Source organism: Physcomitrium patens, chromosome 11 (assembly GCF_059467195.1).
Source record: "Physcomitrium patens ecotype Gransden chromosome 11, ASM5946719v1, whole genome shotgun sequence".
Lineage (NCBI taxonomy): Eukaryota > Viridiplantae > Streptophyta > Bryopsida > Funariales > Funariaceae > Physcomitrium > Physcomitrium patens.
Window position 1 is genome coordinate 14,587,613 of NC_143420.1, and position 21,270 is coordinate 14,608,882.

Genomic DNA, 21,270 nt, shown 5'->3' on the forward strand with positions numbered 1-21,270 from the left:
TATGTAGCAACGTCGTATAGTACCTCCAACACATGTTTAATTTATGAAACATGTGTCTTAACTTATAAGGCAAGTTTCCTATATGTGCACTATATTGTTAGCTTATACCACAAGCTACCTATTTGTATGACACATGGCTAACTTGTTGGCCAAATTTCTAATCTATCAATCAACTATAAACATGTAATAAGTCAAATATGCATCTATGAAGCTTTTAAGAAGCTATGCCACAAGATAATATCAAATCTATTTATATTTACCATCTACCTAGCACTTCTTATCTAAGTAAATTGATATGCCTATGGCAACTTCTTTGCATTGAATTCATAAAGGTGAACAAGTTTTCTTTTTCTTCTATCTAGATCTAGATTTAATTTAATTATTTTATTTTTAACATCTTTCTTTTTTCTTCTTCTTCTTCTTTTTCTTTCAAATTTCAAGCCATACTAAAGGTTGTTGCAATCAATTGCATTTTAAAAAAGAATATCAACTTATTCCTAGCAATGTGGATGATGTTTCTTTAATAAGAAGTACTACAATGTGCACCACTCCCAATGTTACAATTAATGACACTATTAGATATATCACTTATTTCTTTAATTAACAATGTGAAGTTTAAATGGCATTGTGTACAAAAAATATATATATCTCTAATCTAAATATATCTCTTTTTTTATATTAGTAGAAGAAAAAATATTTTTTAATTTGTTAAAAATTAAATTATATTTTAAATTAAAAATTTTAATACGTATAGTTGATAGGAATATTTACATAGATATTTTAAGAATTTCATGCACAAAAGAAATTAATCTAGAGTGAATAAAATTTTTAAACAAAGATTTTTTTAAAATATGATTTTTTTAATAAAAATAATAATACACTTTAATAATTTTTATTTTTTTATTTTATTTTTAAACTTTAAAACAACAATAGGTATTTTAGTATACAATTTAAAACTCTCACTTTAAGAATAGAACTTTTTTAGAAGGATTTCTAGCATTATAGTAGTATCTTAGTTTTTTTTTTTTTTTAGTCTTTTACAACTCAATTTAGTTTAGTAATTATTTTTTGATTTTCCATATTTTACAATTTATTGCCACCACTACAAGCATCATCTTTAGGAGCTTGCCTATGAAGACTAACAAAGGCCTAAAAATACTTCAAACCTTGCTTGGAGCAATAAGGTAGGTAGGACTAAAAAAATGATTATTTTTGGACCTACAAAAACAAAAAAATATTGTATAAAAGTATATTAATATATATGTATATATATATATATATATATATAACTTAACATCTTTAATGCAATGGAATAATCACGTAATTTATTTTTATATATATATATACACATATAATTATACAAATGTAACTTTTTGTTTTTATTATAATATATTATTTGTTTTTTTTACTATTGGAATAAAAATTTATTCTATTTGTATTTCATTGATGGTTTTTTTAAATACATTTTACAAACTTCTCATATTAGATTTTACAATATTAGATTGTTTTTACTTTCATTATATTATTTGATACTATTTCTAAAAAATAATTACATCATATGTTTTATTTACACTATATTTGATGATATTATATTATTTGGTGTATATTTTATATATTTTAAAAATAATATAATATTCTTTATATGTATATGAAGCTTAAAATACATAATTATATTAAATTTAATATCACAAATCTTCAATTCAATTAATAGATATTCATTTGCTGCACTCATACACAGATGATTTTATATTTATTCTTTCGCTCACTAGATATATATATATATATATATATAGAAATATTAAATAGACTTATGCTTTTACAAAATGGACCCATTTTGATAAATATATATATATATATATATATATATATGGTAATCATGATGAATATAGTTGGTTTTTATTGGTTACAAATCCAATAGTATGGAAATGAATCTAGATATCATTATTTTATTTTTTTTTATGATGGTTAGGATGGGTGGGCCAATTTTGTAAAAACTTAGGTCTATTTAACATTTTCCAAATATATATATATATATATATATATATATATTCTTTGTGCTATATAAGAAAATGTTGGACAAACAGTTATAAAAAATTTAAAAAAAAAAACAAAACAAAACAAAACAAAAACCACTCAACCACTTTTAGTGGGCTCAACCTCTAGTCAATGCTCTATGACAACCCACAAGAGCTTTCTCTCTCTTTCAAAACCCTAATCCAGGCCATATTCGATGATTCTTCGCACCATGTTTATTCTCAAGTTGCGAAACGGATATGGGGTTCATGGAATCAGCGAAATTGGTTTTACATGGCACCTGCCCTAGCTCGCTCACTCGGGGCTCTGAATCTGTCAACGAGCTTGACAGACAGAGAGTATTTATTTTCATGAGAAGTCGAGAGCTTTGCGATGTCAGTAGGTGGGTCCAAACATCTCAATTCACTTCGCCCCATCTGCGGTAGGGTTGCAGCTCGCGGGAGTTGATAACCAACACTGTATTGTGGCACTCAAAGTTACAATTCACGACCACCATGGCGTTGTTTTTTGAGTGCTGGCTGTTCACGAGTATGCGGGGATCGTGAGTGGTGTAGTGGTCTGTGAGAAAGGGAAAGAGGTCGCTGGAGGAGGGTGTGCGATCCGTGGAAGGTTTTTTCGATGTCTGGCACCGAATTGCGGTGATGGTTACAGCAGAGAAACCTTTGGGGGTGTGATGGATCAGGATCGAGAATGACGGGGTTCATTTTAACGGTGAACAAGTGATGTGGGTCATGGAAGAGAGGTACTCGCAAAGTGTTGAAGAAGAGACTATGTTCAAGGAGACCGAGGGTTTATTTATCAAAGAAGTGGGTCCTTTTGTAGGGCGAGGGAAGGAGTGGGACGCAAGGACGAGTGTAGTTTTGGTTTTGGTTTAGACTAGTAATTGTTTTTTTTTTTAATTTTAGCAGGGGATATTCATGATGGTGGTGCTAATGGAAAACGCCAGTTGCATGATTGAAGAGCGCGATCACGACGTGGAGCAATCGACGTGCATGGGGTTAGAAAAACGTGAAGAAGCTCCTGCAGTCGCTCGCGCAAAGCGGTTCCCAGAGGAGGAGTCAAACTACATTAGACATGCAGGCCAGCATGGCCGCTGGAGCTGCAATAATCAGATTTCAGAAGGTTGTAAGCTTGCTCTCAAAGACTCGTCACGCCTTCTTCCCTCTAGGTCCGGATTCTCTTAGCAATTTGTTTGTTTTTTGAAAACAAGAGATTTCGAAACGAAAGTGACCTTTATCGCTTCCCAGAATCACCCTATCTGAACACCCCGACGTTTCGTTTGAAATTTTTGTGTTGCTACAACATCGTGACCATCAGCATTGACACTTGTAAGCATAGGTGTAATTCTTCGTGGCCTTGAGATTTTCCGTCAGATTTCAGAGGATCCAAAATTGTGGGTCCTCCTGGGTGACACATGCTTTGATTGCTTCATGCTTCACACTATATTTTCAATCTCTACCGATGTTCTCAGTGTCTAGCAGAATCATGCCTGGCTCGGTATAGCTCCTCTACTTTCTTGTCAACCTCTGAAATCGGCAGTTCGCATTCATTCACTAAATAAAAATGCCCCTTGTGAGCTGCGTTTATACTATTTTCTGAATTCGAATGCTTTCTCTGCTATCGGTGGATGTTGTGAACAGGCGAGGCAACTTCTTCCTCTACAAGTCTCAGCCTTATCAGGCGCTAGCTTAAGCTCTGGAGCATCACGTATCAATCATCTTCAGCGGAATCACCACCAGCTCCAATATTTTAATTTGCAACTACAGCTCTGGTCATCTTTGCCGCAGGGCAACCAGCAAGAGTATCATACAATGTTTCCGGACACCTTGCTCGGGAGGTCAGATTTGGGCCGATTATTAGAGAAGAGCTCTGAAACTACGATTATTGAATCGTTTACCTCCGTCGGCTTGGACTACCGATAGTGTGGCTTCAGATAAGCTGGCCGATGCCATTGCTCGAAAAGTAGTTTAGTCAATTTGTTCATGTGTCCTCAACATAACCTGCTATGGTAGAAAAAAACTACACACTCACGAGCGTGGGTAACATGCATGTACGAGTCCAGTAACAAAATTTATCTCCAGTTTTGAGCGTCCGTCTCTAGTGCACTTCAACTTGCTTTCGTGCGACTATCTGAGTGTGGTGCGTCAATTCTGTATTAATTCCAGTGATTTTCTTTCATCTGGAAAACATGATTTCGAAAGCGAGGCTAAAATCTGACTATTCCCTAGTGCTGGATGTGAAAATGACGGATAGTATGAATAAAAGTCTCTGAACATGGAACTTGTGGAAGAGATGAACAATCCTTGGTGACGCAACCGTCTTCTCCAGAGTTCTGTATGACATCTTGGTGATTCTAACTTGAATGATCCTTGAGGCATACAAGAAGTCCGGTGCATTTATACATGGGACTGGCTATGCACTGAATACTATTACATGTTCTTTGGAAACATAGGGAATCGTAGGTAGAGATGACTATTCGCTTCTCAGCAACCAGCAGCTAACCTCCTGACAACTATTGCCGATGATCACTTATGGCGCAAGTACGGTCATAAACCCATCAAAGGATCCCCACCCCCGAGGTATGTAAATCTCTTCTCTTCCGTGATCTTAGTGTTCCTGCTTTCGTAACGGAATTTTGACTGATAGCCGTGTTTGAATGTTCTGTTTGAGTCGTTGGAATTCTGTTGTTTTGTTCACTTATTTGCGATCACGTAATCCTTGTAGGTTCTGTATTCTTCTTGTCAATATTGTTACGTCTACACTTTTGCTTGTGATGAAATCACTGCTAATTTTCGGCGTAGTGATCTTAGGAGGTAGTATGTTAAACTTCACAAACTCAGACGTATATGCAGAGGAGTGAGTGTGATAGAAACATGGAAGGAATTTCTTAATGAACGACCTTGTAATGACGTTGTAACGAACGTCGTGAACGTATGTGGGCTATATCCCATTGCAATTTGCTGTCATTTTACTATCAACCGTTGACATGTAATGCCTGGAAACCATGAAGTTGTATAGTTATCGTTTATCTCCTACCATCCAATTCCAAAGCTGCACGAATACCATCAACGTATGATGATAAGGAAAGCATTCTCTCTTACTGTAGCTCATGATAATATTGTCAAGATTGCTAGCTGCTGTAGATAACGATGGGATGCCATTCCCCTTGGAACATTGTTGCAGTGAACATATCTTGGTGGAAGGTTTGCTTTCCTGATCATTTCACAGGAAGTTTGCAACGAATTAGCATCTTCATTAATGTGCAAGGTCATGCAAGTGGAAACTTGTCTTGCCCACTACAGAGAACGTCTTCCACAGTTCGCAGGTGGGTGCTGCTGCTGGGCAATAGAAAGACATGCAGCATGTGGATCACTGTATACAGGTGGAGGTTGACAACTATTTCTGCACCTCCATTTATACACACATACTACACACATATCCTTAACTCGTCTACGGAATGATGGGATTATCTAAACAGTATGAAATTAGAAGAAGTGGATAAACAATGCAGTATTTATTATGTTAATAATCCTCATCCAACCTGCTGCATCCGACCAGACTCGGTCCTTCAATATTGGATAACGTGAAGTGAGAGATCTGACGCTGTTCTCAATCACACCTATTATTTGATGTTTGACAAATTGTACTTTGTGTCGCCAGGTCTTTGTGTAGCTGGATTCATGACTCAATTTATTTTTTTAATTTTTTTTAATTTATTTTTCTTCATATCAACAACCTGACTGACGCAATGACCATCATGTCAAATCTCGGTTCTCTAATTCTCTTGAACTGCCTGAACTTTCTGATTGGGTCTTTTACTTGGGATTTTATTTGCACTATGAAGATGTTTATCTTCTGGGTACTGTCAACAAATCTATGAAAATATATATAGTTTTGTATGCACTACCTCAAACTAATTCAAACTGTTGCAACTAGATTAAAACTTTTTAATTTTTCCACTTAAATAACCTTTTCAGGTAGTATATTTCATATTCAATTAGAAACTTGTGGCTTTTGAAATGAAAATTTATTAAAAGATTATATTTAAATATTTAGGTCAAATCTTTTTAAATGTGTATGTATGTATGTATGTATGTATGTAAATGAATAATGATTATATATCTATATATATAATCATTCTCACTTTTGTTACTTAATTTTAAAAGTTACTACATGGATTTGAGATAATCATGGGGCAATGGAATGTAACAGATTGTTAGTACCAATGACTGTTGTAAAATTACAAGAGTGGAGATGTCTACATAGTATTAAATTGTACCTCATTGCACAATAAAAGTCATATTAAGAAAAAAAATTGAAATTAGCACTTACACACGTGTTGTTGTTAAAACAAAAAAAACATGTTACTTATAATTGATAACTACTATGCTTTTATTAGTAAATGATTATGTGATCAAATTTGATTTATTTTGGGAACAAATTTTAATCCTCTACATTTGAACAACATGGAATTGTTGTACCTTTTTGAAAGTTTAACAGTGATCCTAAAACTATTGTTGAGCTTGATTTTGCATTCTTCAATTTAATATAATTTGAATTTTATCCACAATAGTAGAAAAAATAGATATTTATTAGAAAAATTAATCTATTCAAATGGAATAATTATATTATTGTTACATAATTTGATAAGATTGTGTAAAACATCCATTGATACGTCTCTTTTTGAATATTACCAAAACCAATTTTAAATTCTAGAGAAAAAATACAGATTTATTATGAAAAAGATTAAAACTTTAACTTTTTACAAGTATTATGAGAAGCTTCAGTTACTGCATATTTCACAGATTAGGATTTTACAATTAAAGATTTTTTTTAATTATGTTTTCTTATTTATAGAAATAGTCTTACAAACATCACTATGTGTATTAAAATTTGGGTATTATAATCATACAAGGTTTTATATACAAATATATATATATATATATATATATATATATATATAGCATATAATTTTATTTTCCCAGTATGTTGTTTGTATCCTAGTTGATTTTATCATTTTATCATATAAGTGGTTGAATGGTACACAACCATGATTAAATAATTTATCTGTGAAAATGAATGTTGTTTGCATATGCGTGATATTTGTATTAGTTCACCAAATATTTATGAAATTCCTTGGGTACCATGGTGGCAAACAAAGCACATATATATATATATATATATATATAGAGAGAGAGAGAGAGAGAGAGAGAGAGAGAGATATATACTATAATTATAATATATTATCCTCCGATACAAACTTAAAATCATGCAAATACTAAAATGAAAAAAGAATGAATATGTCTAGTAGCATGAACTACTTTTTAAGTATGGTTATGAGTTTGTAGTAGTGCTGAATTGTTTCCCAAATGCCAACACCAGACTTCTGCATAGAAAAGTTCTCATGCTTATTTAAAAAATATTGAGTTTCAATAAATAAGTGTGCAATTTTATGAGTTGTGAAAACAAAATCAAGTGTAATGAGGGTTCCATAATGACTTTACATGATCTGCTTGCCTAGAAAGCCAATTTAATAGTGCCACATGAAGTTACAGTTGCAACATTAAAGACAATTGGATTAAAAGAAAAATAATTGCATGTTATAAATCATGTACATGATGAAAGACATGTCTTGAAATTTGAGCAGTTTATATGGATAATGTGCAAGACAAATTTTCAATGAGAACTGGTAATATAGTTGACTTCAACATAAGCTACTTCAAATATATATATATATATATATATATAAAGTTCCAAAAACATAATTTTGATCATTGTTTTAATATGTTAAAGAAAAACTTTCATACACTTGAACTTGTTAATGGCTTTGTTGATTATATATATATATATATATATATATATATGTGTGTGTTGGAAATAAAATGTAGACTCCACAAAGGTTGCTAAGGATGTTAACCTGTATATAGTGTGCATTTCTATGTATAGATGGTTTTTCAACACTACATCCATTCTTTATAGAAAAGTTGTATTCTATTTGAGTGAAATGTTCACAGAATAGCATTTGAAAACAGTTTGAAACGTTTTAAAAATAATCTATCTTATTTCATGTTTTTATAAACTAAAATAGTGTCACTGCATTGCATCCATGCGTTCCATTATAACCTTTAGTTTAATAAATACCGACATGAATAGTAAGACAAATTACATATTTGTATTTAAACAACTTGATGGTATTCACATAAAAATTTATTTTGCGTTTTGGAACTTGTAAAAAGACAATTAAACAGTTTCAAAGAAGCTGTATAGTTGTATATGTATGTATATATATATATACACACACACACACATAGTTAGTTTAACATCTATATTTCAACATTTCTTTCTTAGTTCCTAGTTTATATTATTTTTGGAAAAGATCCAATAATAGCTTAATAAAACCTCTTCTCCTACACATAATACCCCCTCCTTGTTTTTAAATTGTAACATAGAAAATGCAAATACTCCAAAGCAAAGTTTAAAGATTGTATGGCCTTCAAGTTTCATGGAGCACAAAGTAACTATTTTTGTAGACCCTATTAATATTGAGCTCTCCAAGTTGCAAAGACTTTGTCAACTACTTTTGTAGATTTATTCTTTTATTTATTTTCTTTTCTCGATTTGGACAACATTAGTGCCATTATAATACTGGCAACTTGCATTTATACCAAATAGCAATAAATGCAAGTTCATAGCTTTGCTCATACATCCATCCATTTTTTTATTCTTCTTTCCGAATTTTACTTAATTTTTGTACCACATTAATTAAAATTTTCAACACAGAGACAAACATTTTTTTTACAAGCTTGTTACAATATTCCTTTATATTCACGAATTTGGATAGTATACTAATACCCATGGCTTGTACTGTGCCATAAGAGTTTGTACTATTTTAATTTACCATCTTTATGCATTACTATTATTATTATTGGTCGTCACACTTAATGGTAGCTAAGCTACTGGAGTATAATAATAATAATAATGATGATGATGCTAAGTTGATATATATATATATATATATATATATATATTGCTACTTTATAATGGCATCATAGAATAGGAGTTACCATTCAATTTAAGATCTAATTTTTAAAGACCTTTTGACAACGCCCTTAATTTTCATGTTACATAAGAAAATCTAATCTAAACATGACTTTGTAATCATCTTTTTTTCTGGATTGTTGAATTTTAAAAACTGAAGTATGACGTCCGTTCTTATACTTTGATTAGCCAAGTATTTTGAGGTAAGTTTGGTATCATGAGGTTAGAAAATAATATAAATCCCAAAAAATTGTTAGCATCAACATGGCATACACAAACTAGTATAACATAACAATATCAAAATGAATATTTTTGGGTATGACCTCAAAAAATTGTACAGATAGTGCATCATATTCAAATGAGGCATTTTTTAAAAAACACACAGTTATTTATTAATTTTTTTTTTTGTTTTTTTGTAGTTTGGAAGTCAATTAACAAATTTAAGAATGATTAGACAATGATTTATTATTTATTTTACTTTTTTGTAGTCTTGTAAGGCACCACATGTAGACATTACAAATAAATATGTAGTATTGGAATTTCGGTGCCAATTATTATTATATAGAAGTAAGTTTATGAAATGATTATATATAAATTAGAATGCCATGTGGCTCAATCATTAGTAAGGTACATTAAAGACTATACATATATTAGTATGTGCTATAAATAGGCTGTGTTTTCTAGGATGGTATATACTAGAGATGTTACACCACCATACGTGGTTAGATTGCAAAATACGATTGTACAATTTTGTACTCCATCTTATGTTACTTAGCTAACATTGTTAAAATAAAAAAATAAAAAAGGTATTTATAAATTTACATTAATAGAATCTATAATTTTATTGGATGCTAACTAAGTGTGTGCATGGCCTTTCCAAAACACACAAATATAAACTTATAATCATCCGAAGCAGCATTAGCAAAAACCAATAGAACTAATCGTCAAAGAAAATTCACAAATCACAATAAAAAAAAAAAAAACATAGATAAAAAGATTATTGTGCATGAAAAAAAGAAAATAAAAATTCTGGTTCATGAATAGCCTCCAAATGGAGTTTTTTCATGTGAGTAAACAAACAATCATTGCATTGAAATAATTTTCAATAAACTTGAACTAGTCAACAAGAGCGGCAACCAATGAAAAGCAGATTAAAAAAAAAAAAAAAACCAAAATACTAAATTATATATTATGATGGATATAATACATTTTAATTTCTTAAAATTTTCTCTCCAAAAATTTGCATGAAATTATATTTAAATCAATGCATTCTCCAGTACACTCAGTTGTAATGCATTATTTGAAACTCCAAAAAGAAGGGAAAAAAAGAAAGAAAGTAAAAAAAGAAATAGATATATCCACACACACACACACACACACACATTAATATATAAAAATCTATTTATCTATCTATACTAACTTATACCTTTTATTAGTATAAATATAGAACGATAGAGGCCCCCCTTAGGGTTGTGAAAGAGCTCCCACAGCTAAGCCCATGGCCCAGGCTCGGCGCGGGAGGTTCGGAGCCCAAGGCATGGCAAGATGGCTAACCGAATGGGACGAAGAAGCCGAACGAAAAAATGGGGACGAACGAACGAATGGGCGATCGAACGGACGGAAGAAAGACGAAAGTAGGACGAGGACGATGGGAATATGGGCCGGGGATGGGCTCAATCAATTGGCTGGATTTTCGACAGATGCCCCCTATACAGTCCAGCGGGGTAGGCTGGGTGGGGTCGAGTAGCTGCAGCGGGCCAATAAAGTAGGGCAGGGCCGGGTGCGTAAGGTCTTATCTGTTTAGCCAATCCTACGAGGCACCCACCCCCACCCCCACCCCCTCCCGGCCCGGCCCGTGCCCGACCCGTTCTCTTCTCTCCCCCCCCCCCCCCCCCCCCCCAGCCACCCCGCCCGTGCCGGTCCGCGTTAACCCGTTGTAGAGCTTCTGTGTGTTTCCTGCCGTGGATGTGTGTCAGTGAGAGTGAGTAGCCCTTTCTTCCTTCCTTCCTTCCTCTGTTGTTGTTGTTGTTGTTGGGCGCTTGCCCTCGTCGCCCTGCCCCTGGCCCTGCCCTGGTTCCGCACTGCACTGCACTGTCTGCTTTTCTGCCGCCTGGTGTTGCTGAAGCAGAAGCAGAAGCCTGTCCCGCTTGTTGTTGTTGTTCTTCTACTACTACTACTACTACTACTTCTTCTGCGGCTATCTCTTCATCGTCTTTCTTTGCATCACCATCCTCTTTGGTATCATCATCCAGCATCTATCTATTTATCTAACTGTCTGTCTGCCTATCTGTCTCTACCTCACTATTTCTCGACAAGAGAGCATATCTTGTCGTAGGCATCTCTGCGAACCAGTCGCTGCGTTGAGGTGAGCGCTTCGTTTGTTTGTTGTCTTTCTTTAGGGGAGAGGTGATGGGACGGGGAGGGGAAGGGGAAGGGGAAGGGGATAGGGAAGAAGAAGAAGAGATGCTCTGTTGCTTGTGGCCTTTGGTCTCTGCATCGCGTGTTAGTTGGAGGTTTCATGACGTTCCTAGTTTCCGCTTCGAAGCCCGTGGTGCCTCTTCGAAGTCCGGCATGCACCTTTTCCGTGTGGGAACAGGAGGGGAGGGCGTCAGGGAGAGCGAGGGCCACTATCCTTTCTCGTGCCCGTGCCAGGGTTGGGATGATATTCCTGTCCAGTGACTCCCGCGTGCTTGGGGTTGAATTCTGCGAGATTAGTCGTGTTAGGTTGGCCGGTTGTGGTGGTGGAGGAGGATGGCTCGACTGCAGTGAGTTGTGTTGGTTTTAGTGCGTGTCTTCGTGCACACGGTTTGTGACGATTGATTGTGTTTGGGTTGTGTTTGTACTTTAGGTCGGCCGGGCGGGCGACGTCCGCTCCTGTCTTGGAGTTCGATCGATGACCTTGAAAGGTGGTGGTGCGGTTGTGATTTTGAAGTTGGCCGAGGACGGCTGTGCGGTTGCGGACTCACGAAGTGGGATGTTGTATTGAGGCTGGACACGTCGTTTAGATTGTGGAATCGCGTTGATGGTGCTGTGTCGGCCACAATCATGCATTGTACTTAGAATATATCAGTGGGAGGATTTGGAGTGCGTTCTCTGACAAGAAGATACCGTTTCTGAGTCGGTGGCACTGGCCGACCTGGTGTAGTGGAGAAAAGATAGGGGTTTACAATGTCGTGGAGGCGGTCATCAGCTGCTGCGAAGCTGGATGATTGTGCACTGTCGGAGGTTTGCCGAATCTGCGAGGCCAGGCTGTTTTCGCGCTAAGAAACACCAGTTTTTCTTGTGTTTGAACATTCTGAACCAGCTTGCAGTGGTCAGAGAAGGAAATCAATGTAGGGTTTTCTGAATGTAATTTGCGAATCAGATTCGCCGACGAGCACACCGCAGGAAAACGGAGCTACGGTGTGAGAGTGGGGCTTTGGATCGAGCGACCAGCTCTAAAGTAGCTTTGTTATAATCTTTATGCAGGCGCCCTCGTCAGCCCCAGCTGTCACTGAGTCTGCGCTTCCAACGATGCAGGCCTTGCCTCAACCTGGTGCGTTCCTTTGCCTTGCAGAACCCAACGGTGTGAACCCATCAAACGATTCGGCCAGTAATATATGGGTTACGGCGTTATGAATAATCTGCGCTTGGTCGGTAGATTTGATTTGTGGCTGCCTTTAACATGTCGAATATGTTTAGCTTCTAGTCTTTGTTGTTTGTTGTTCGTTTTGATTTTTTTTTGTTTGAATCTAGTATCTATTTTATGTGCACGTTGTCCCTCGTTCTGAACCGAGTTTCCGTCGTCTCTTTCGCTTGTCTATGAGCTTTTCCTGTGAGGTAGTCATCGGCCATTCAATTGGCGTATGCTTTCCAGAAGATAGGGAACTAAAATGTACGTGACTTGATCGTCAGCCATCTAGTATCAGGGTCTGTGATCACGCTTTGTGGATGTGCTGGTGTGGATATGGTGGTGTGGGCAAATCCGAGAGTGTCATGGTAGGCTACTCCTTGTCGGATTATTCTGTCATCCAAGATAGTTAGGGTAAATTACTTATCTTAACTACCCAGTCTACCAATAGGTAATAGGCACATAGAAATTGTCAAACTGCCTTTTCACAAGGTTCTCTTGCGTATAAAAGTCCAGTTTTTCATGCCAAAGAGCAAATTTTTCATTGCGGACACACAATTGGTGTTAACTCGAAGTTGTGTACGGTCGTGTTGATTTATAGGTTACGCAACTTCTGGAGCGGATGACCAGCCGCCGCGTCCTCCTACTGGCGTACCTGCAACGGGGGACTATCTTCTACCGCACACGCAGCTTGAGCTTGGTCACTCCATGGTGAGCACCCGGACCTGTAGTTCTGTATAGTGGTTGCAAGTTCGTTGGAACTTGCGCGGTGCAAGGCTTCCATTTTACTTGTTAACAAGTGTAGTCGATTTAAGAAAGGCGGTTTGTATATACAGTTTCGAATGCTGTCGAATAACTGGGCAGATCAATTGTTACCTTATTGCCGTTTGGTCTGATTTTAATAGACGCTGACTAGGTTCGATAGTCAACATGTTGCGATCAGTATACTATTCGCTTTTCGGTGGAAATAGTGTTACCAACGACTGTCATGTTAGGCGCAGGCACGTGCGGCATATCCATTTGCAGACCCATATTTTGGAGGTATTGTTGCCGCCTATGGCGCTCAAGCAGTGGTGAGCAACTTTCACTTTTTCATTTTACACCAATTTCCTTGGCAAAATTCCAGTTATCTTACATATTTCTTCTCTTACCGGTATGAGTGTTTGGCGTCCGAGTTTTAAGGTTGTTTCTATCGTGGGCGGATACAGATTCATCCCCATATGCTGGGAGTTCAACAAGCACGAATGCCTCTCCCGTCAGAGATGATGGAGGAAGAGCCTGTGTATGTAAATGCCAAGCAATATCACGGGATCTTGCGACGTAGGCAGTCGCGAGCTAAAGCAGAATCGGAAAATAAACTTATAAAGTCTCGTAAGGTACACTCTCAGTTTTTGATGAGTGCAGACTCTCTTGTTGATCCCTTGATTGCATTATTTTTTTCTGAATTCGATTATGTATTCTCAGTTTTTAGCGATTTGCGTTGTTAGATGTAGTCATTCTTTTCTTGTAGTCATCCCTTGGTTTTCCGGGATTCTTCTCCTTCTTCACTTCAAATTATTTTTCCTTTGTGAGGATTAGATAGACACATTCATGGAACAAAAGAAGTTACAGGCTCCACTGTGCATCTCTGCCATGATCTATCAATCACCTGTTTAGTTCTGTAGGCACTTCTAAAAATCGGTTTCTAAGAAGTCACCACATGACTCCTTTGACTTGGTGATATAGTTAGGTTTCGAATGTCACTTGGTTAGCCCTCTGATATTTTTAACTGAAAGCTCGGAGTTCTTAATTTGTGTCTTGATTATCTGCTATCTTCAGCCGTATCTACATGAATCCCGGCATCAGCACGCTTTGCGAAGAGCAAGGGGTAACGGAGGTCGATTTTTAAATACCAAAACAAAAGATGGAGAATCGAAAGCAAATTCTGATGGAAGCCATGGATCTCATGAGGGGCAGTCTTCACAAGCGGCAAATGTTTCTAGCACTCGAGCATCACATTCAGGAATGGGCATGCTAGGTGGACAAGGAGACAATGTAAATTATCACACATCCATGATGCAACATGGTCAGAACAATGCTTATCTTAATCTTCATCCGCCACAATCTTTTCACTCGTCTGCATTTCACACACTGCCTGGTGGAAGTGAATCTGAAGATGGTGGTTCGAATGGCAACAACTTAGTGGTCAGTGGGTCTGAACATACTGCAGTTGCCACCTGACGTCGAGTTGCAGTTGGGATTGCTCGACTATTGGGCCTTCAAACTTACAATTTGGATGAAGATATTTGTGTGCTTACTCGATTGTCGACGAAGAACGCTGAGACAAGTGACTTTTGGAAGTCGAAGTTTTTTTCGCCAGCCTGTGGCAAGGATTCAGGAATTTTGGTTTGTGGACCTGTGTGAAATTCCTGGCTAGGACGGAGACGTAGCCTTTTATAACCAAGCACTCCGTCCATGAGTCTCGCCTCCAAGACCTCGGCGGACCCTGAGCTACGTAAGTTGACCGAAGTAGTTGGTGCAGCAGAAGAGCGATGATGATATCTCAAGCTTCATCACTCCCGCACATGCAAGGTCTGCTGATTGGACAACGGAGTATTGATACCAGTGCAATTTCCAGCCAGGCCTTTGAAGAATGGATTTTAGAATTCTAAAGCACTAGGGTGGTGGGACGATATTTTCAACTCTTAGTCTTCCGGGTCGTCAATAGTGAGGTCTTCTGGTTGATTGGATTTTTTCATCATAACTGAGTGATATGCGTGTGTTATGTTTTAGATAGAAACTTAGAGTTCAATAGGATGTGTATATTGCTTCTTCTTGATTGCAGCTGGCTGCTTTTATTCAACCTGTTGCAGGTGCCTTTCACGGCCATCGTACACTAGCAATTCTCTGAAATCCTATCTGGTCAGTGAAACTGGTTATGTGCATAGGTATGGACTTCGAAGGTCGCATGGAGCACTTATCCAGTCGTCATTTTTTTTTGAAGTGTAATCGCTGTGTTTTGGCATGCAAATTTGGTTTGCAGATTTTCTGCATGCACCTGTTTCCAGTTTAAGTCAGCAACGTCCATGAGTCTCGCCTCCAAGTTGAATCCTGAGTGATTTTCAATTTCTTATTTGGTTACAATTAGCACCGGAAGGTAATTCTTTTAGACTAATGCAAATGATATGAGGTTGTACAATCCCCACATGATATCCTTTATAAGCCCTTTCATTGAATGGACCTCTGAAGGGCCATAGGAGTGTACTAATCAGTTCTAACCACTGAACGCAACTAAGATCTATTAACAAGAATGTAGAAAAGTTGGAGCAAACTTGCAGACTGTAGAATGTTATCACAGTGCAGTTGTTGTGACAACAGTCGCCCAGAAGAAATGGAATGGCGATTGTTTCATTCCGCACCAAAGATATTCGTTGCGAACTGTGAAGAGTTTCTTTTGGAACAGGCCTTGCGACTTTCCAATTTCATAAACAGCCGACATAGAACATGAACTTTTCACTGATCAATAATTAGACCAGGAAACAAAGGCGGAAGAAAGTAAATGTTTGTTGCGATAATGTTTCTTCCTTCATTCACTGTATGCTAATGGTATGTACTGCATCTACATTCCTATACTTTTATCGTATCGTACTGATCCCCGTGTGCAGAGATTCAGCTAATGTGCTTTGTGAATTGAGTATCTAAAAGCGAGGTGACAGCCCGAGCTTCGTACAAACATATGCCATATGCCAATCAACACCCCCCCTGATAAATTTGTAATGTTCTCTCTCTGCAGAAGAGGTTGACAGTCCCGCTGCGACTCCTCGTCCCAGCGCGAGTCCTGGACTTCCTCCCCGAATCCCTAGTCGCGGCGCGAATCCCAGTCCCGTCGCGAGTCCCGACCTCTTGTCCCGATCCCCCGCCCAAGTCCCGACTCCTCGCTGGCCGCCCAGTCTTCCGCCTAAGTGGAAAAAGAAAAAAAATAAGAAAAAAAAATAATATTAGAATTTAATCTATAATCTTTATATATTTCAAACATTCCTGATTTATTTTTATTTTTGAAATACCACGTGGACTACGCAATGTTAACAAGATGCCTGCCACGTCATATGACAATGCTAAGTGGACTCCTAAGTCGGAGAAGAAGATGCCATGTCGGAGAAAGGTTCAGGTGAATGCAAAATGGATGCAGCACCGGGACTTCCCTGAAGGTCACCCATCCTAATACTATTCCGGCCCAAGGTGCTAAACTTCAAAGTTTTGATAGGATTTGGTGAAATAGCCTTGGTATGACCACATCACATCAATAGCCCTTTATTGTTATCTCTTTATTCCTTCCCATGTTCTCGTAATTGCTTGTTAGATGGATGAATGGTTCTTGCATTTATTTTTCCTTTACAAATCTGAAATCCATTGTTCTTCACATTTTCATGCTTGCTTGTTTAGGTTTGTGTTTATGTTTGAACTCTTTGTTTCAATCCTAGGTCCTAAACTTATGCCAAATAGATTGTGCCACATGGACTCTGCCACGCTCTTATTTGATTATTATTTTTTGTTTATTATCACAATGCAATACAAAAAAATGTATTTACATTTGAATTCTAAAAACTCAACATCAAATCCTAAACCTTGTGTTTTGTATCCTAAGTCTTGAATCCTAAGTTTCATGACTAAAGTCTGAACTCCTAACTTCATACCCAAAGTTGCCACCTTGCATTTCAATATGCTAATCCCAATGCCAACAAGCTCCCATCAACCACCTAGAACTAGCACAATTGCAAAAAAGAAAAAACAAAACAAAACAAACATGAAGACAGTAGGACAGAAGAGCTGCAAAAACGCAAAGAAAGTCACTCTGGACTAGAGGCTGTGTCACAGGAAGGTTGAAAAAGCCACCCCGAAGTGAAGTGGGATGGAAGGTTGCAGAAGTCACCCAATAGTAGGATCGGTCCAATTTGACTAAGTGTTAGAGACACATAGGCTGGATTTTTAGAGTTCACTCGAGAGCTGGAAGTTAGAAAGGAGGTAACAAATCATTGGGATGGTGAGGCAAAATCTCAGTAGATCCTAGCAGTAAGGCTATTCTATGCTCACACTCGAATCTTTTACAGAAGATCACGGTCGATCGATAGTGCACCCTTTTGAGAGAGGTCCCACCTGCCAGTTTACTTGCGCGTCAATGGGTTTGCTACTCACCTACTTACATACATATACTCCTTGATCCGTGTTTTAAGATGGGTCGGATGAAGAGTTCAATACGCTAGCGTCCGAAGCATGCAGTTGAGAAAAGTCACACGACTCGAGTGTCGTATGCTTCGTTCTTTGGCCATCTCAGCGGCATAGGCAAGAAACTACATCATGCTCTTGTCTCGCCTAAGTAGCCCATGCTGACCAATGCCTCGCGTTGAGCGACAGACCAACCGAAGCCGTTCCACATCCCACCAAGGCACACCCGCAGCTTCCATTCGCTTCTCTCCCAGCAATTTCAAGCATTGTTTAACTCTTTCTTTCAAAGTCCCTTTCATCTTTTCCTTGTGGTACTTGTTTGCGATCGATATCTTGCCAATATTTAGCCTTAGAAGGAATTTACCTCCCACTTAGGGCTGCATTTTCAAATAGCCCAACTCACCTGACTCGCCCAACTCGCAGATCACACCTTGTGAAGCAACAAAAATCGGCCTTGACGGGGCTGTCACCCACTTGGGCATCCCATTCTAGGGAACTTGGTGCCCGTATGCTGCAGAGGACGCTTCTCCAGACTACAATTCGGGGTGCGAAGGTCCTCAATTTTTAAGCTAGGCTCTTCCCGGTTCGCTCGCAGTTACTCGGAAAATCCTGGTTAGTTTCTTCTCCTCCGCTTCATTCTATGCTTAAACTCAGCGGGTAGTCTTTCTTGATCAGAGGTCTGATGTGGGACGTTTTTCTTCCTCTTCCTCTAGTCTTTTCAAACAAGAGAAGAGAAGGACCTTCTTTGGGATCCAAACCTAGGGGACACAAATCACACACTCAAAATAATTCCAAGGCAAGCTTGGATCACTTGATAGCGGACTGTGTTACCTAGCCGGTCGAATTTTCGCCTCTATTTCAGCCAACCCAATCTTATAAAATATATTCAGATGGCCTGTTTCACTCAACTCATCCTATTTTCTGGATGTTTTGGATTTCTGCACAGAGGAGCTTAAAGAGAAACTCGTGGAACCTCGGAAAAAGCTATTCGCTGTGGAAGAAGTCAAAGCTGGGCTTAAGAGAGCTGAAACGGGCAGGAAGGGTGAAGGCGCTGCAGGTTTCAACTGTCGGCGAACGAACAGAAAATGATGTAATGGACATTGATGTTACCAGGTCTGCAACTGGGTCTTCAACTGCGAAGAAGACTCGCATCGAAGTTGCATCGGATATCACCTGAATTTATAATCTTGTTGCGGTTTTGACACACAAATGGCGAAGGGCTGATTCAGGTCACTATGTTTCTTGGGTTAAGCAAGAAAATGACAACTGATCTGACTCAACACTGGGAAACTTACCAGGTCCAGACATAGTACGGATTGACAGATTGAGAGCTCTTTCTTGATTCTGTGGGTGGTGCATGGCCGTTCTTAGTTGGTGGAGTGATTTGTCTGGTTAATTCAGTTAACGAACGAGGCAGAGCTGCTAACCAGTTAAGCAAAGGATTTTTTCCTTTGCGGCCAACTGCTTACAGGGACTATCGGCGTCTAGCCGATGGAAGTTTGAGGCAATAACAGGTCTGTGATGCCCTTAGATGTTATGGGCCGCACGCTACACTAATGAATTCAACGAGTTTATAACCTGGACCGATAGGTTTGGTAGGTTTGGGTAATCTTTTGAAATTTCATAGTGATGGGGATAGATCATTGCAATTATTGATTTTCAACGAGGAATTGGGGGCCAGTATCCAACCAATTCAAGCACTCTCATCGAAAAAAGCGGTGCTTGATCGGGACCTGAAGCACAAGTAGTGATCACAATTGTTGTGGGAGCTAAGATTTACGATACTCTAAGAGAACACGCTCCCGATGATCTACTTTTCGAAAAGTCCCAAATCCACCATACCTCCCATAAAACACAGGCCTTGAGGGGCCTGCAACTGTCAACACAGGGAGCGAAACAAATTATAGTGTAATCGATGATTAAAACAGAGATTCAGCTAGGTTCGGGAAAAAAGAAAAAAGAAAAAAAAAAGAAAAAAAAAAAGGCATCACTTGAAGATACGGATTGAGAACAATAAGAAGAAAAAAAAAAAAAAAAAAAAAAAAACAATATAGCCATCAATTGATACTGTGTCATATCGTTTGTCTAACCCTTAGGATTGTGATCAATCGAAAGAAGTCACTCGAGAATGAGAATCGATTCAGAAAGCCCACAACAGCAAACTGCGAATCCAATCAAGAGAAGGACGGAGGATCGCACTTGTCTCGCAGCACCGAAAGGAAACGGTATGATGCCACCGGTCGAGCGCTGTTATCAAGCTCATTAAACAAATCATGTGTCGCCACGGTTAGGGTATGCGACAAGGAATCAAAAACACTGGCACCCACGGCGGTATAGCCCCGCAATGCATCCCTGAGCTCCGGCACTGAGTGCAAGCACTGCACCGTGGAGTTCATATAGCAAGTATTCCCCAAATTAACAAGCCCTGCGGTGTGGCCAAGCTTAGCCATGCCCTGCTGCTTCTCTGGCAAATCCTCAGCGAGGATAGGCACCTCCACAGGTGCATTGGAAAAATCTCATCGGCAGTGCCCATCAGCATCAACCGCTGGCCCTCCTTCAACCCTAGCTTGTGCAGGTCCGCATCATTTCTCAGCAATCCGAGTTCTAACCATGACCTTCTGCCGCTCCGGGTGCACGCCCGTCAGAGCATACAACGGGACACTTAAAACAAGTACCCTGGCTGGTCGAGGTCAATTTCCACAGCAGGAAAAAAAAATCTCTTTCTGCCATTTGGCGCTCACCGTAAGCATAGCCTTACCACTCCTTCCAAACACCAATTCCTTCAACAACAATAACAACAACACCGATCACGAGCAAAGGCCACATCACACATGACCTAACCCCAAAAATATGGAAGCTCATGACGCTCGGAGAGTCTCCATTCTTCTTGAGGGAACGGCTGAACATACCCGCCATCCAGGGTATATCGGAGGCTGGTTTCTAACGTCCCCTGAAATTCCAGTACCAGTGGAAAAGCGGGTACTTGAGTTCATTTATGCCCGCCTTATACCCTCATAGGATCGATTTCTATTGCGTTCCCGGTTATAAAGATTCCGGTGTATTGACGGGTAAATGAAGTCATGTATGCCCGGCTGGTATCCTCCTCCGATAGTGGTGATCGAATCACAATTTGCGTTCACACCTTAGTTTTCGGTTGGTGTAGACTTGTAGCCATTATTTAATATTTAGTAAAGGAACAAGTAATATGTGTATATGTATGTATGTATTTGTGTCTTTTATGCAACTCTTCATGTATACACAACAAAAATAATTTGTGATAAGAGTGGCAACATGTTGAGGTTTAATTTGGAAAAATGGATGTAGATATTTGTGATGAATATTATATATGGTGAAAATATGAATGTGACAATTGATAAATCATGGTT

General features: G+C 38.5%; 2 protein-coding genes and 2 long non-coding RNA genes across 8 annotated transcripts; 3 read left to right on the forward strand and 1 right to left on the reverse strand.

Annotated features, from left to right (window-relative positions):
* The first annotated feature begins 2,215 nt into the window (after window positions 1–2,215).
* Window positions 2,216–4,145, forward strand: LOC141045910 (uncharacterized). 3 transcript variants are annotated; one of them, XR_016505588.1, is made up of 3 exons: window positions 2,218–2,776; window positions 2,943–3,156; window positions 3,675–4,145. It is a non-coding gene; the product is annotated as an uncharacterized LOC141045910 (long non-coding RNA). The 3 variants fall into 3 exon arrangements; XR_016505589.1 differs by having other exon boundaries at window positions 2,218–2,416; XR_016505590.1 differs by having other exon boundaries at window positions 2,216–3,156.
* A 6,954-nt stretch (window positions 4,146–11,099) lies between these two features.
* On the forward strand, window positions 11,100–15,738 carry LOC112288615 (uncharacterized). Of its 2 annotated transcripts, none has more exons than XM_024532990.3 (6): window positions 11,100–11,437; window positions 11,921–12,607; window positions 13,284–13,393; window positions 13,678–13,755; window positions 13,891–14,058; window positions 14,501–15,738. In XM_024532990.3, the coding sequence occupies exons 2-6, from the start codon at window positions 12,535–12,537 to the stop codon at window positions 14,900–14,902; spliced, it is 831 nt and encodes a 276-aa protein (XP_024388758.1). In that variant the 5' UTR covers window positions 11,100–11,437; window positions 11,921–12,534; the 3' UTR covers window positions 14,903–15,738. The 2 variants fall into 2 exon arrangements, with proteins under 2 accessions (XP_024388758.1, XP_024388759.1); XM_024532991.3 differs by having other exon boundaries at window positions 13,684–13,755.
* A 2,569-nt stretch (window positions 15,739–18,307) lies between these two features.
* LOC149988162 (uncharacterized) lies at window positions 18,308–19,461 on the forward strand. Its single transcript, XR_016505591.1, has 2 exons — window positions 18,308–18,496; window positions 18,831–19,461. It is a non-coding gene; the product is annotated as an uncharacterized LOC149988162 (long non-coding RNA).
* Window positions 18,394–20,726, reverse strand: LOC112288448 (ubiquitin carboxyl-terminal hydrolase 6). Of its 2 annotated transcripts, none has more exons than XM_073537248.2 (2): window positions 20,084–20,726; window positions 18,394–18,642 (listed from the first exon to the last, which is right to left on the reverse strand). In XM_073537248.2, exons 1-2 carry the CDS (start codon window positions 20,332–20,334, stop codon window positions 18,603–18,605), a joined length of 291 nt encoding a protein of 96 aa, XP_073393349.1. In that variant the 5' UTR covers window positions 20,335–20,726; the 3' UTR covers window positions 18,394–18,602. The 2 variants fall into 2 exon arrangements, with proteins under 2 accessions (XP_073393349.1, XP_024388384.1); XM_024532616.3 differs by lacking the exon at window positions 18,394–18,642 and adding an exon at window positions 19,486–19,760.
* Between the last annotated feature and the right edge of the window lie 544 nt (window positions 20,727–21,270).

Excerpts from the sequence above, each read along its gene's own strand:
- LOC112288615 (XM_024532990.3), top strand. The coding sequence starts at position 12,535 with ATGCAGGCGCCCTCGTCAGCCCCAGCTGTCACTGAGTCTGCGCTTCCA. Across the intron at positions 13,756-13,890 it reads CCTATGGCGCTCAAGCAGTG|ATTCATCCCCATATGCTGGG; the intron begins GTGAGCAACTTT and ends GGGCGGATACAG. Across the intron at positions 14,059-14,500 it reads AACTTATAAAGTCTCGTAAG|CCGTATCTACATGAATCCCG; the intron begins GTACACTCTCAG and ends TGCTATCTTCAG.
- LOC112288448 (XM_024532616.3), bottom strand. The coding sequence starts at position 20,334 with ATGGCTAAGCTTGGCCACACCGCAGGGCTTGTTAATTTGGGGAATACT. Across the intron at positions 19,761-20,083 it reads CTTTCGGTGCTGCGAGACAA|TTGCAGGCCCCTCAAGGCCT; the intron begins GTGCGATCCTCC and ends CTGTGTTGACAG.